The 17,009-nt window shown below is 37.2% G+C and overlaps 1 protein-coding gene across 16 annotated transcripts in view; it reads right to left on the bottom strand.

Annotated features, from left to right (window-relative positions):
- Positions 1-16,000, bottom strand: part of Dlg1 (discs large MAGUK scaffold protein 1) — a 270,953-nt gene extending 254,953 nt beyond the window's left edge. For 8 of the 16 annotated variants that reach the window (XM_074073459.1, XM_074073467.1, XM_074073466.1 and 5 more), the window contains exons 1-3: positions 15,816-15,999; positions 15,311-15,360; positions 14,503-14,634 (exon numbers count right to left, since the gene is read on the bottom strand). In XM_074073459.1, the coding sequence (XP_073929560.1) occupies positions 14,503-14,634; positions 15,311-15,329 (151 nt within the window). In that variant the 5' untranslated portion in view covers positions 15,330-15,360; positions 15,816-15,999. Of the gene's footprint in view, positions 1-14,502; positions 14,635-15,310; positions 15,361-15,670; positions 15,740-15,815 lie in introns of those variants that run through there. The other 8 variants (XM_074073460.1, XM_074073454.1, XM_074073461.1 and 5 more) reach the window with 3 other exon arrangements.
- Positions 16,001-17,009: the final 1,009 nt, after the last annotated feature.

Below are 17,009 nucleotides of genomic sequence, written 5' to 3' on the forward strand. Positions count from 1 at the left end.
TTCCAGAATCAAAGTAGGGTAAGACATGGAAGGAAACTTGCAAATAAGTATAGAAATTTTCTAGGTTTTGGTGACAACATACATTATCCTAAACAGAAAAATTCACAAACTATAAAATATTTCTCCAACTAAAGAAATAAGGCAATACTAAGTCAGGATCAAAACACAAAGTCTAAACACAGATCCAAGAATATATAATAATTTAACACAACACAGTTGATATTCCTAAACTGTGAGAAAATATTTTATTTGATGAAAAAAAGAAAGAATGCTATGCCACAGATAGGGAAAAAATATTTTCATAACACTTATTTGATAAAGGACTGGTATCCAAGGTATGCAAAAAATATGTAAGATTTGACAGTAAGAAAAAAATCCAATAAAAATGTGTAGAAGATATAAACAAACATCTCTCACCAAAGATACAGAGATAACAAACGAGCTTATGCTCAAATTCAAATGTCACAGAGAACTGCAAATTGAAATGACTACAATGAGGCAGGGAAATGGCAAGTTCAAAAACAAACTAGGCTATATAGCAAATTCAAAGCTACCCTAGGATATACAGTAAGATCCTGGGGGCTGAAGGTATGGCTCAAGTGGAAGAATGCTTGACTAGCAAGCTCAAAGCCCTGAGTTCAAACTTCAGTACCACAAAAACAAAAACATAATGGCATCCTGCCTCAAAAAAACTAGACAATGTCATACACCTATTAAAATGCTTAAAAACCCAAAGCACTGACATCACCAAATGCTGGTAAGGATGTAGAACAGCTACTTTGGAAGATAGTTTGGGACAGTTTCTTAAAAATACATGCATACCATATTATCCAGCTCCTTGTATTTACCAAATGAGTTGAAACTTATGTCCACAAAAAACCCTTTAAATTAACGTTTATAGCAGTTTTTATTCCAAATTGATAAAACTGGAAGCAATCAAGATGTTCTTTAATAGGTGAGCAGATGAATTATATGGATGTAATACATCCATACAATGGAGTATTATTCAGCAATAAAAAGATGAGTTTTCAAGCCACATACATTGCTCAGTGAACAAAGCAATGAATTGAAAAGGCTACATAGTTTAGAAAAAGGCTAACCAATGGAGATAGCAAAAAAATCAGCAGTTTTAGGGTGAGAAGGACGAAGAGGTAGAACACAGAGGATTTTTAAGGCAGTGAAATTATTCTGTATAGTACAATAGTGAATACATGTGTCAAAACAACAAATATGTATGTCAAATCAGACAATGTACAACACAAAGAGTAAATCCTAATGTAAGCTGTGAACTTTAAATAATGGCAATGAATGAATGGCTTGTCAATTTTAACAAAAGTACCATACTAATGGAAGATGTTAATAAAAAGGACAAGGAGATAGTGATATGGAAACTATTTTCCACTCAATTTTTCTGTAAACCTAAAACTACTGAAAAAATAAGTCTATATTTTTTAAATGTGTAAGGGAAACTGGACTGCAGCAAAAGTGCTGGTGAGTGATGCTGGGGGAAGATTAGGGGAAGATTCCCAGTAGCTACTGGGGTACAATTAACAATTAACTCTGGAATGCTGCCACTGTTTTCTCCAAGAACCACGAATAGGATCTCTGGCTGTTTGAATGACATTTGGGGAAAAGGGAAAGTTAGGAGCCTTGGCCAAAACTTGGGGTTGCAGAGAATACAAGATGGTGACTGAGTGACACCATCTGGCCTTCTTCCGGGGGGGGGGGGGGACACGACTCCCTACTGAATGACAATCCTTGCACCTAACTCCCTGCAGAACTGCCTAGAATCAATATCCAAGGAGCCAAAGATAATGAAGGTTCATCTTTGCTTCACTGTACCTCTAAAGCTACCGAAACAGCAGCAGTGAATGATCTTCTTTAGAGATTACTGCAATCTCAAGATTGGGGTATATCACCTGTGATAGCTTTAGCAACTGAGTTTTCTCCCCTGTGTGGAGTAGGGAGTGGCACCCAGCATCCTGAGAACAGAAACTGAGTATTTGACTGCTGAGCCACACACCCCTAGCCTAGAGACAAGAAAATACACCATGACCCAGCCACTACCAATTCTTAAACAATCTTTGAGAAAGCCTCAACTAAAGGGACACAGAGGAATGGAACTTCCAACCAAAAACAACCCCAGATGAGTAAATACCAACACAGAAACATAAAGCAAAAAGGCAACAGCTGTCCCACATATTCCCAAAACTCCTTAATAAAGGCCTTAAACAAAGAGGAAGTATCAAACAATGAATAAAAAAAATTACAATAATAAAAACAATGTATGAATTTAAAGAGGAGCTATATAAGCAAATGAATGAATTCTAACAGGATACAAATAAGTGAACTCAAAGACAATTCAAACAGAAAGTTGATTCTTTAAAAAGATAAGTAAGATTGGTAAACCCTCAGCCAATCGGACTAGAAGGAGGAAGGAAAAGACCCAAATTAATAAAATTAGAGATGAAAAAGGGGTATCACAACAAATATCAATGAAATCCACAGGATCATTAGAAAATACTTCAAAAGCCTATATTCAAATAAACCGGAAAATCTAGAATGAACAAATTTCTAGATGCATTTGAACAACCAAAAGTGAAACAAGAGATAAATCACCTAAATTGATCTATAGCAAACAATGAGATTGAAGCAGTAATAAAGAATTTTCCAACAAAGAAAAGCTCAGGATCCCATGAATACAGGTGAATTTTATCAGACCTTTAAAGAAGAATACCAATACTCCTCAAACTTTTCCATGAAATAGAAAGGGAAGGAACACCATCAAACTCATTCTATGAAGGTGGTGTTACTCATTCCAAAATCAGACAAGGACACAACAACAACAAAAAGAGAATTACAGACCAATCTCTTTAATGAACACAGACACAAAAATTCTCAATAAAGTACTTACAACTGAATTTAAAGGCACATCAAAAACATCACACACCAGGACTAAGTCAATTTCATTCCAGGGATGCAAGAGTGGTTAACATATACAAATCAACAAATATAATACAGTATATAAACAGTCAAAACCAAAAATCACATAATCATCTCAATAGATGCAGAAAAAGCCTTTGACAAGGTTCAGTATCCTTTCATGACAAAAGTGCTGAAGAAACTAGGAACCGAAGGAACATACCTCAACATAATAAAGGCTGTATACAACAAGCCATTATACTAAAACTGAACTATACTAAAACCTGAAACTATTTTCTCTAAAGCAAAGAACAGAACAGGGATGTCTACTGTCCCCCCTCTTATTCAATATAGTTTTGGAATTCCTAGCCAGCAGACAGTTGGAAGTATAAAAGGAGTTCAAATAGGGAAGGAAGAAGTCAACTTATCCTTTTTTGCAGATGACCTTGTACCTAAAAGTTCCTAAAAATTCCACCAAAAAATTCCTAGACATCATAAACACTTTCAGCAAAGTAACAGGAATCAAAAATCAATACACAAAAATCAGTAGCTTTTCTATGCACCAAAAATGGACAGAAAGAAATCAGGAAAACAATCCTATTCACAATAGCCTCAAAAAACAAAATAGGATAAATTTAACAAAGGAAGTAAAGACCTCTACAATGAAAACTATAAGTCACTGAAGAGAGAAACTGAAGAAGACATCAGAAGGTAGAAAAATTTCCCAAGCTCATGAATCAGCAGAATCAATATTGTAAAAATGGGTATATTACCAAAGCAATCTATATGTTTAATGCAATCCCCATCAAAATTCCAATGATATTCTTCAAAGAGAAAAAAAAAGTCAATCCTAAAGTTCATATGAAAACCCAAAGACCTCAAATAGACAAAACAATCCTGAGTAAAAAGAGCAATGCTTGGAGGTATCACAATACCTAACTTCAAACTACACTACAAAGCCATAGTAATAAAAACAGCATGGTACTGGCACAAAAACAGACATGAAGACCAATGGAATAAAAGACCCAGACACAAACTTACGAAGCTACAGTTATCTGATTTTTGTAAAAGAAGCCCAAAATATCTGTTGAAGAAAAGAAAGCCTCTTCAACAAACAGTGCTGGCAGAACTGGAGACCTAAATGTAGAATACTGAAACTAGATCTCAGTCTCTCACCTTGTACTAGCATCAATTCAAAGTGTATTAAGGATCTTAATACAAGACCTGAAACTGTGCAACTACTATAGGAAAGACTAGGGAATACGCTGGAACAGATAAGCATAGGTAGTAACTTCATGAATAGTTCAGCAATTAAGAGAAAGGTTCAACAAATGGGAACACTGCATCAAACTAAAAAGCTTTTGCACAGCAAAAGAAACAGTCACTAGACTAAAGAGATAGCCTACAGAACAGGAGAAAATCTTTGCCAGTTATAGAGCTGACAAGGTATTAATAACCAAAATATACAGGGAACTCAAAAAACTAACCCTGAGAAGAAGCAACAACCCATTCAATAAATGGGCAAATGAACCAAACAAACCATTCTCAAAAGAAGAAATATAAATAGCCAATAAATACTTGAAGAAATGTCAAATCAAAGCAACCTGATTCCAGTCATCAATAACACAAACAAATGCTGGTGAAGACCAGGAGGAAAAAGGAACCTTTACCCACTGTTGGTGGGAATGTAAATTAGTGCAACCACTATGGAAAACAGTAGGGAGTTCCTCAAAAAACTAAAAACAGACCTCCCTATGATCCATATGCAAAAGAATATAGACCAGGAGATAGTAAGAGTCACTTGCACACCCATGTTTATTGTAGCATTATTCAAAATAGCTAAACTTTGAAAATAGCCCAGATGCCCTACAACTGAATGGATTAAGAAAATGTGGTATATATACACAATGGAGTATCATACAGCCATAATAAATGAAATTATGTTGTTTTCAGGTAGACGGATGAAACTGGACATCATGCTGTTAAGTGAAGTAAGCCAGGTTCATTAAGTACAAGGGTCCCATGTTTTCCTCATATATGAAAGCTAGATCTGTAAGATAAATGTATATACAAATGCATATATGATCTTACATACATATATGTGTTTGTTGTGTGTAGATAGATTCACAGAGAACATGATTATTCTGGGTCTGTCTGAGGGGACTATGAGGAGGCAAGAGAAGAAAAGAGATGATAATGAATAAAACTGAAAAACACTATGTCTGCGTATGAAGACAGTATAACGAAATCCACTGAAAGCTGCTGAATAGAGGAGCAGGGTGACAGAAAGAAAGTAATTAATAGAGGGGTCAATCTGATTAAAGTATAATATATACATGTGTGAAATACCAAGAAAACGTCCCCCGAACAATAATATCCACTTAAAAAAATGAAGGACAGGAAGGTAAAATAGATCTTGTTTGGGAGTGGGTACCAATGGGAAGGGGGAGGGTAAACAGAGAGGGTGAAAGAAGGTGATTCATATCATTCATATTGATATGAATATGGTGGATGTACTTTGTATACATGTATGAAAATAGAACAATGGAACCTGTTGAAACTGTTCTAAGAAGAGCAGGGAGGGGGATGTGCGAGAATGATGAAGGGGTAAATCTAACTAAGATATGTTCTAAACACATACGTAAATGTCACAATGTCACAATGAAACCGCCTCATACAACCAATATATGCTAACAAACAAAACTTTTAAATGTGTAAGGAAGCACAATAACAAGTTTATATTTTAAAAATTATCAATCCAATATTTTATATTAAAATAATTGCCAAGTATTTAAAATTTTTAAATATTAAAGAAGTCTTGAAATAATTTGAATATAGGTGATGCTTTTATAATCCTGGGGACAGATTATAATAATCTTGGGGATTTAATATTGGAAGTGGGGTCATCAAGCGTGATACCAAGACCAGATGACAGAAAAATATGATAAATCTAGCCAAAGTAAATCTGTGTTTTTTTAAAACTCCATTTAAAAACAAATGACAAACAAGGGAACTTATATGCAACTTACACAGCACAATTGGTATGTCTAATGTAGATTTTTACATCCCTAAGTAAAAATGAAAAAAGAGAGGGACAAAGTACAATGTCACAAACAGATAATTCACAAAAATTAAAATAACCAAAGGACATTTTTACAACTTTGGTTATTTCTTTAATCAAAGAAATGTACAATAAAACATCAAAACTAAAGGTATATTACACATATCACAGGAAAAATATTAAGATAGACAATACTCAATATTACGTAAGGTATGATAAATTGGTTGTTCTTCTATATGCTACCTAAAAGATTAAACTGATATTCCTAGGAGTATTTAACCAATACACTTAAAACATATACCCACTTTGACCAAGTAATTTACTTCTAGGACTTTGTCCTAAGGATATAATAAAGAATGTGAAGCAAAAAATAAATAAATAATTAAAAAGTGTAAACACAATAAATATAATTCATTAAATATAACTGTAAACAATATAAATATAATTCAGAAAAATCACAAAATTTAAATGCTACTGAGAAGCCATTAATAAAACTACAGCAAAATCTATACAATGTAGTCATTGAAAATAGTACAACTCTATTATATGGAAAGATATCCATATGGAAAGATGAATCTGGGCGGGAGGGGAGTTAAAAATAATTATTAGTACAGAGAAGTTAAACTACATACATTTACACAAATTCAACTGCAGTACCTCCACCTCCCCCCAAAAAGGCAATTCTACCTGTCAAGTCTACCCAATATGTGAATGTCACAAATACAAAATGAGAAGGGTGAAGACTGTTCCCTTGGGTAGTGTTTGGTTTTCATGTGTCTCTCATGAAGTGAGAATCTTGATATATCTCACTGTACATAACGTAGTTCTTCAATTGTATGTTTTTAGCACAAGAGGTCACTTAAACACAAGCCAACTATTTTGGTGCTCAACTAAAACAAACTGAAGGAATCATTATTCCTTTCCACTAGAGAAAAAGCAATTGTGTTGGAGTCAATGAGCAACAGTATTAAACTGCTAAAAGATTTCTAAGGATAATTTTAACCACGTATAATTTTCCACCTTATATACTAATTTTAAATATCTACTCTCAAGTAGAAAACAATTTTATACTTTACTTGTGTAGGAAGTTTGTTTTAACACATGAAAGCATATGTATATAAACACAGAATAACATTCTAGAAAGATATTTTGTATTTTATACAAACTATAGTTACCTGGTCTTAAATGTTTTACATGGAACATGCATTACCTGTATAATAAATTCCATTTTGGAGAGCTATAGGAAAGACAACTAGATTGTTGAAGAACACTGAAACATAACCCTGCTATTTCAGAGGGAGAAAAACTTATATACATTCATTGACTAAAAGCAAGTACAATGATTTTATACACCAAAATATACATTAATAGTCAAATTTACACAAGCAGATATTCAGCTTTCTTCTAAACCAATGTATATTTACAAAGCAATTTTCATTTTCAAAGAGAAAAGAATATCCTACAAAGCATTACACACAATTTACCTTTAACACACTAGAAACAGGGAAGATGTCTAACCAGTGTGCAAAACTAAGTTATTTCGACACTTTAGAAACTATTTGACTAACAATCATGTAATATTCTCATGAATACTCCTTTAAAAACAAAGCATATATATAAAAGAACCAGAACATCTGAGAAATGGCTGGTTCCTGGACTGGGGCAGAGTAAGTACAAGATAAACTAGAGCATCCTGTTGTAGTAAGAATTAAGAAAGTGCTCAGAGAGATTCCCCTGGCTAAATGTAAGACAATCTAAGCACCAGAATTATTTGGATGCTAAAAAATGTGAAACACAGAAAGAAACAGAAATGTACAAGTTCATAATAGACAAAAGAGAAGAAGGGTTTCTGGTTACAGTACAATGCCAAGTATTAACTAGGAAAGATAGCGGAATGCTACTATAAGAAAACTGTCATTTCAACAACCACACTAAGAACTACTTGGAGCAAGAATTGTCAATAGATGTCTAGGAGGAAATTTTGTTAAAGAGAAAGATGTGTGTATCGTGTTCAAGTGTCTCCCACACACATTGTTTATTAGATGTAAGGGGGGGAACTGACTACAGAGAAATAAGACAACATGTAATTGGATAATCAAAATTAACATATACCTCTGGATGTACAGAATCCTGAGTCAGTAAAACAAGATCTGAATCTAATCTAATCTGAATCTGAACTAATCAAAATCTGAATCAAAGACATCAGACCAACCCCAAATAGAAGACAACATATAAAACAATAAGAGCAAAGAGGAACTGTATCCTTTAAACATGTCAAGTTGGCTAGATGTGTGGCTGAAGTGGTAGAGTGCCTCCTTCGCAAGTATGAAGCCCTGAGTTAAAACACCAATCACTGACCTCCCTCTCAAAAAACTCAATTTCATAAAATACAAAGAAAGGCTGGGGAATCAACCCCAAGATTAAAGACAAATTACAGCTAAATGTTATTACCTGGTTATAGTCTGGATCCTGTACTGAGGAAACCTTTTACCCTGCACAGATGAAATGGCTTAGAAGAAATATTTACAGATGTTTTTACAGCTTTGTAATTCCAATATTCTAAGGAGAAATCAACTAGATCCAGCATAATCAAAATACTGCTGCAGAGTTGCAGTAAGCAAAACTATCAGCAAATAAATAACTTAATCTAATGAAATCAAAACCACAAGTGAGAAATTAATAAAATGCTCTTTCGATTCCATGAAGTTTTGGCCGACAGTCTAATCCATACCCTGTTACTTTTCTTGCTCAAAACTAAGCCTGCAAAGTTACACATACAAGTGTTAACAGACTAAAATGTAATATCAGTTATGAGGGGAAAAAAAAAAAAAAAACCTAAGCAATTTTGACATTTTTCCTAGATAGCTGGAAGTTTTCAAATCTTAATTATAAGATCAATTCATCATTATAAATATTCTCCTTCAAAGTGATAAGTATAAAAAATAAATAAATAAACCACTGACCCTACAAACCAGTATGTCTTAAATATCCTATTAGGATTATTGCATTTAAAATAATTCAACTGAAAATGATACAGAATATTCTAATTATTGAAGGTGAGAAGAGGCCCTGGATTCAGATTAGTTGAACTCAATTACAGGCTGCACAATTTAGTATCTGAGGTTTCATGGTCAAGATTGGTCATTTCTCAGAGCTCAGTCTTCTAAAATGTGAGCTAGTATAATCACCCCACTGGTGAATATGCACCTCATAGGACCCTGATGACTAAGTGCGATGCTTGTATCAGGTCACAGATAAATGTTAGCCACTATTTGTTTTCACATACACTTAAAAGAGTCACAGTCTCACACTGATTAAGATGGCTATTCTTTGTTTTAAAATTTTTAAAAAGGAAACAATGGGCGCCGGTGTCTCACACCTGTAATCCTAGCTAATCAGGGCAGCGATCAAGATCAGATCGGGATTTGGAGCCAGTTGGGCAATAGTTCACAAGACCCTATCTCAAAAAAAAAAAAAAAAAAAAAAAAAAACCAAAAAACATCACAGAAGAGACCTGGTAGAGTGGCTCAAGATGTAGCACCCAGTACTGCAAAAAAAAAAAAAAAAGGAAACAATGGTAGGCAAGGATGTGGAGAAACTGGAACCCCAATCACTAGTGATGGGATTATAAAAGGGTGCAACCACTAAGGAAAACAGTACAGTAGTAATTCCTTTTAAAAATTAACAATATAACCAACTGAGTTCACAATTGCATGTCTGAGTATACATCCAAAAGAAATGAAAGCAGGGCCTAAAAGAATATTTGCACACTAATACAGCAGTACTACTTGTAATATCAAAGAGAAGGAAGAAATCCAATGTCCTTCAATGAATGAACAGATCACAGAATGTGGTATGTACATATAATGGAATATTATTCAGCCTTTAAAAGGAAGGAAATTAAAAAAAAAAGGAAGTAAATCTTGTCACATATCAGATGGATGAACTTTTCAGATTTCATGTTAAATGAAATAAACCAGTCACAAAAAAAGACAAATACTGTATAATTTCACTTACATGTGGAAACTTATGTAGTCAAACTCATAAAAATACAAAGTAAAATGGTGGTTATGAGAGGCTTGGTGGGGGGAATTGAGGAAAAAAAGGGAGGAAATAGTTTAATAGATATACAGAGCTTCAGTTTTGCAAGATGAGTGTTCTGAAGACCTGTTTTGTAACAATATGAACATACTTAACATTCCTATTACATTTCAAAATGGGTAACACGTTAAAGGAGTCAAAAGTCTGAAACTCACTATTTACAAATAAGGATGGTATGGAAGACTGGATATCCAGAATCAAGAATGACCTGAAACCAACTATGGCTCTGAACATCTGGGCTCTGAAGGTAATCAAACCATATCCAATCTACCTTTCTTATAAAATTTTAAGTTCAGAAAATGCAAAGACAAAATCAAATATATTAAGCTCTCAAATTATTCTCACCTAACTCAGGGAGTGAAATTAGGCAGAACTATCTCCCATTATTAAAACACACACACACACACACTCTCACACACTAGATATGTTTTGGGAATAAATTTTAAACAAATGTGCAGCTCATGAATTTTGTTTAGATACAACTTTAAATATTCAGTTCTAAAGAAACACCTCACCTGAAATTCAAAATTTAAAAAAAAAATTTATCTTTAAGCCATTGTTCGAGGATACTACAAAGTATCAGAGGTAGTATAACAATTTCTATATTTCACTAAATTATAAATATTATCAATTATAAATTATACCATTATTTTATGTACCACCAAGAATGCAAAAAAGCAAAGACAATTAAAAATGACATACACCAGTCAGGCATTGTGGCTCGTATCTGTTATCCCAGTACTCAGGAGAGTGAGGCAGGAAGATCTCAAGTTTGAGGCCAACATAGTGAGACCCTGCCTCAAAACAAACAAAACATCAAAGAACATATACCATTTATAAGACGCCTTCCAAATTCAGACATATTATAATATTTCAAAAGTTGGTGTCTTAGAATAGATATAATACAGTATAGTGTATATGCCTATTCCTCTGAATAACCCCAAGGTATCAGAAACCTAATTTATGGAAGGCGGGGGTGGAATCAGTATTTCTGTAACACAAAACCTCTACATCCCCTCACAAACTTCTTTTTAAATGCATGAATACAGTCAATACAAACCACCAGTTCAAAGAATCAATAAATAACAATACTGATACAAGCACAAAAACATTCAGTATCCAAACAAATAACTAAGTAATTTACTATAACCTAAGCAAATGATTTCCAAACTACAAAAGTCAAGAACCTAAACACTAAACGACTTTCAAATAACTTAGCTGGTCAGACCCATGTATCCTTTTAATCCAATAGTCCACAGGTATCAGCTCAGAAGACAGAGTGCCACCTACTAAAGAAAAAAGCATTAAATTCTTGAGTTTTCAGTACATACTATGGACACAATGGACTGGTTTTTACAGCAATTTACAGGGTCAAGGTATATTATGACAGTTTCAAAAACAACAGCAAAGATGCAAAGCAAAAAAGAAGAAAAAAATCTTAGCCAGTTGAGGTGGCTTGTAACCCTAGCTACTTGGGAGGCAGTGAGGAGGATTGTGGTTCAAGGCCACCCAGATAAAAGTTTGCCAGACCCCATCTCAGCCAATAAAAGGAGGCACGGTGATGTGCACCTGACATCCTAGCTATGGGAGAAGCATAAATAGGAGGATCTGGGTTCAGGCCAGCTTGGGCATAAGCAGCAACACACTACTCAAAAAATACCTAAAGCAAAAGGTGTGTGGCTTAATTGGTGGAGCACCTGTCTAGCAAATATAAGGCCGAGTTCAACCTCAAGTACTAGAGGGAGGGAGGGAGGAAGGGAAGGAGGAAGGCAGGAAGGCAGGAAGGCAGGCAGGCAGGAAGAAAGGAAGCTAGCTTAGCTAAGGGGGTGGTGCATATCTATAATCCCAGTAAGGCCAAAGCAGAAGGATCATGAGGTTTGAGGCCAGCTCAGAGGATTACATGAGTTCCAGAACAGCTTGGGCTGTGTAGCAAGACCCAATCTCAAGAGAACAAAGAAAAATATATCAGCCTAAATATTTTTAGACTGAGAAACAAATATAAAAAAATGGGGTTTTCTTGTTGTTTGAGGCTGGGTCTTGCTATGTAGCCCACGATGACCTTGAACTCACTATGTGACCTCCAATTTGTGATCCTCCTGCCTCAGCCTCCTGAGTACTGGGATTAGAGGTGGGCATCAAAGAATACATATATTGGGGGACAGGAGATGTGGCTCAAGTGATGAGTGCCTGTCTTACAAGTGTAAAGTCCTGAGTTCAAACACCAGCACCACCAAAAAAAAAAAAAAAAAGCATTTATTAATTCAGTAGTGTCAACAATTACTCCAATCACAGTATGCAAAAGCACACCAGAAAACTCTGCTAAGTTTATCTATTTCTAAAATCTAGTGCTTTTCTTACACGCAAATCTGATATCAGCTGGGTGCCAGTGGCTCACCCCTGCAATCCTACCTACTCTGGAGGCAGAGATCAGGAGGCTTGCGGTTCAAAGCCAGCCTAGGCAAATAGTTCAAGAGACCCTATTTCAAATAAATAAATAAATAAATAAATAAATATCACATAAAAGGGCTGGTGGGAGTGGCTCAAAGTGTAGGCCCTGAAGCTCAAAAAAAAAAAAATTAAAGTAAATTGACACCAATAAAATTACACAAGACAAACAAGATTCACAAATACAAACTTAACTAGAAACCTATCAAAACTACAAAAATTCAATTATACATAAGAATAAACATTCAAAAACAGGCTCACAGAATAGGTGAGGATAGGTGAGAATAGGACTTGCCTCCGAATGCAAGTCCATCCCCAATCTAGGGGAAAATGTAAGAAAGGTAGATTCTGTTTTGTTACTTGATTAGCCACTTAATTTTAAGATACAGCCCATCAATATAGTAGGATTGCAATCTATGTAAATGTGGACATATATGTCACACTGCTTTTCCCTAAACAGTGATCCTACCAAATAAAACATTTTGATGTTTAACGTTGATCTAGAAAAACAAATAACTAAAAAGTTATTTTTTTCTTCTTTTGCTGTTTTTCAAAAGAACCAATTTAATTATCCATTTGCATGTTAAGCCTACAAGCTTAGCAATTCAAGTACAAGAAAAGTCCATTAATGTAAACAAAAATGACAAAATGCTGACAATTTGTGAAAATGGATGACAAATCTATTGCAGTTCATTATACTGTGCTCACTATCCTTAATGTACGTTTTTTTTAACGTCTATGATATATTAAAGTAAAAACATTTTCAGGGCTAGGGACATGGCTTAAGCAGCAGAGCACCTGCCTAGCAAGCATAATGCCCTAAATTCAAACCCTAATATCACCAAAAGCCAAGTAAATAAAACTAGAAACATTTTTCAGATGTACCAAGTGGTCTTAAAAAACTTTAGTTCTAAAATAAACCTCATAGAGAGCACCAATTTATTGTTACTTGACAAGGCACACTGATTTGCAAGTAGTCTTCAAATTACACCAACCATTTCTCTATCAATAGACGTACACAAGGCCTTATCTGCTTGGAAGTTACAAAGGAAATAAATGTAATACAATCAGATATATGTCTCCTTATTTTAAAATGCTCTATGTCAAAGACTAATTTTTAAAATGTTTAATCTTAAACCTGGAAACAATGAATTTTCTAGTTCAGTAGTTTGCAAACTTTTGAGGTATGTGACGGGCCAAAGATTGATTCCCTTTATATATTGGGGATTGTGTACAAAATAGATTTTGTTTTTCAAAAGGATCTCGCTACTTTAAGAAGAAAAATTTTAAAAATTCCACTGCTTCATTTCACCATACACATTTTATAAAATGACCTAAGTAAGTAAAAAGACTTGTATATCATTCATTACTGGCAGTGTCAGAAATGGAACTCAAAGCTGCTATTTGTCCACTTCTCCTTTAAACAACACACCACTAGAGTTTAAGCTACGGGTAAAAATATGCTTTCAATTTTATCATTTACAAAATAAGGTTATAAAACAAGATCATTTCTAACTAAGATCATTTCCCAGGTCTAAAATTCTGCCCTGTACAAATACCAAATTTAACAGAGGCCTATAAAGGAATGAATGTTCTTAAACATAGCAGAACCCTACAAACATTTTCAAGGACTCTAGAGAGACCCAAGTCAAACATAGAAACAAGCTAACAGTAATTCAGTCATTACCTTTTGGGTCTTGAAACATTTATGCACCTTCTATCTTAATAGTTTGTTCTAGTATATGAAGCACTGTTCTCAAAGACCACTGAAATAACCCTACTTTAAAGTTTTTCTGGTTACTGAATATTTTTAGAAAGGATGCTGGCCTAGCTATGGAAAACATACAACTTGATGAAGATGTTCAAGTTACTACAGAGAACCAAACACATTTTTTCTAAAGTTCAAAATAATTGAATTCATAGAAGCATTAAGTCTAGCTGACACACAGTGGCCACAAAGTTTAAATTCCCACCTATTAAAGCCTGAAAGAGGTTGCTCTGAAATATGTTAATGACCCGTTCTATGGAACTTCTGAGCTGTCTGTCTTCAGTTTGGCTTAGTTTCGATCGATACTCTTCCAACAGGTGTAAGGCTCTCTGGGTATCTGAAAAGAAACGTTTGATTTAAGTGTGCATATGGTCTTTTCTTTTCCTTTTTTTTTTTTTTTCTTTTGCAAAAAAGTGTTACATGCTAGGGCAAATAATCCTGCAAGACATCTCAATCCTCTAGGTCAAGTGCTGTCTTTATTTTCATGCATACATATTCCCTGAAATGACCAAGAAAAAATTTAAATATATATCGCAGTAGAAAAAAAGGAAAGTGAGCAGTGTGCAGTAAATGTGGACTGGTAGTTTACAATAGTAAAAGACCAACCACCTGATCAAAGTATTAGGAACTTAGTTTCAGGTCATTTACAATTTGTTATTAAAATCCAGATTTTAAGTGTTTCAAAACATTAGTTCTTAGTATCCCACAGTTGCTCACAAAATAGGGTTTGGTAAGAGTGATAAAGTGAAATACCAATTCGGAATTTTTAAAAAGACATTGTGTGGGGGGAATTAGTTGCTTCTCTAATCACTAAGGAGACGTCAAGAAAGGTTTAATAAACATTTAGGTGTTTCCATCTTCTAAAATGATGTGAGGCTTAGATTCCCTAAGCAATAAAGTTAGGACCTTTCTGCTCCATCAGTTACACAAACATTTTTAAAAAGACAATCACAAAATCGACATAAGGCAAAGCAAGTGACATTCCACAAGAGTGGAATGAAACCCTTTCTCACCTTGCTTCCGGACCGGCATTGTCCCCCAGAATCAGGAAGAGGACACACACCTTTAGAAACACAAAACAGAAAGGAAAAGAACTAAAGAACAGCACAGAATACTAGTTCGATGAGCACTTCCCATTTCTCTCGAACCGAAAACCTGCCAGTCCTACTAGGAATGCCCACCTTCCAAAGTTTTCCCAAGTGACAGGAAGCGCTTGGAGCCCCAGCAGTGTCAATCAATGCAAGCTCGCTTCCCAGGGCTGGGCACCCTTGTAAATTACCTCGAAAGCGCCCCACTCCCCAAAGAGGGCACCTAAAACCAAGCAGTGGGGCCGCCTCTCACACGGCCCAAGTGTCCACACCTCCAACACACACCTGCTACCGGAGGCGAGGAGTGAAGTCGCCCCGACACTTGGCCCGGGAGCCAGCCGCCGCCGCCGGCCGCCGAGAGCGCGGAGAAGGGATCGGCGGGGGGCCGGTCACCCCTCCCCGCCCTGCCCGGCCCCCTCCCCTCGCTTGCCTTTCTCCGTGCTCGCCTCCTCCGGGCTGCTCCCGCAGGGGCCGGACAGGACCGCGGCCGCCTCGGGGCGCCGCACATGCACACCGCCGCGGGCCCCCACACCTGCGGCGCCGACACAAAGTTCCTGCGAGCGGCGTGCGCGGGGAGCCAGGCTGCTCTTCGGCCCGACCCGGAGCAGCTCCCCCGCCCTGTCCCGCTCCACGTACCCCCGCCCCGCCCCGGGCTGGAGCAGCTCAGCTGAGGGGGTGAGGGGAGGGGGGGAGGAGCTCCCCTCGGCGGCCGCACCCCCGCGCCCTCGTCCTCCTCCTCGGCCGCCGACGCCTCCTCTCTCGCACGGCCCGCTAACCCGCTTGCCTCTCGCCTCCTAGCCGCCCCACCCCCGGAACCTCGCCTCCCTTCCGCGCCCCCAGCCGCTCTCCCCCCAAACTTTCCGCCAAGATGGCGGCCCCAGAGCTGGATTGCCGCGCTCCCACGTGACTGCTTTCCCCGCGCTCTCAGCCAATGAGAAGTGAGGAGGCGGCTCGCGCCGAGCCCGGGGCTCTCCGCGCTACTACCTTTGGGTTGGAAAGGGGAGGAGGATTGGGAGGGGGCTGGGGAGCTGCGAAGGGGACCCGCCGCGCATCCCTAGGGAAGCGCCCTGCTTAAAGGGGCGGCCATCGTAGTGGCTCTGAGGACAAAGGAGTTGGCACACAGACGCTACAGGTGGTCTGGAGTGGCTTTGGGACAGCCCGCCGTACCTCGCCCTAGCCCACCCTTGCGTCCTGCAGTTCTGAGCTAGTAGCACAGCCGGCCCGGGAGAGTCGAGGTGTATGAAGAGAGATGTGACCTGCACTAGATCTAGGACACAGTCTGAGACTTAACCCCACTGAACACGTGCTGTTCCCAACTTCAAGGCAGGACGATCCCAGATGTCCGCAAGGATGGATCCCCAACTGGGAAATGCGGACTTGAAGAACTAATTGCGCCAGCCAGGTTAGGGGGAGCGGAGGAGAGAGGGGCTTGGTAGGGAGAAAGAGAGAGACTGTGTACTGATTTTTTTTTTTTAATTATTCGCCTCTCAGTAAAAGGTTTGAGGAGTATCTTTACTGGTTATTTTGATAAGAATTTGAGGGTTTCAGAGAATCTTTAAGTCTTAGTGATCGATTCCAAGTATGAGTGAGTTTATTGGTGGGGGCCTCATTCATTTGTTCATTT

This window comes from Castor canadensis, chromosome 5, assembly GCF_047511655.1.
Source record: "Castor canadensis chromosome 5, mCasCan1.hap1v2, whole genome shotgun sequence".
Lineage (NCBI taxonomy): Eukaryota > Metazoa > Chordata > Mammalia > Rodentia > Castoridae > Castor > Castor canadensis.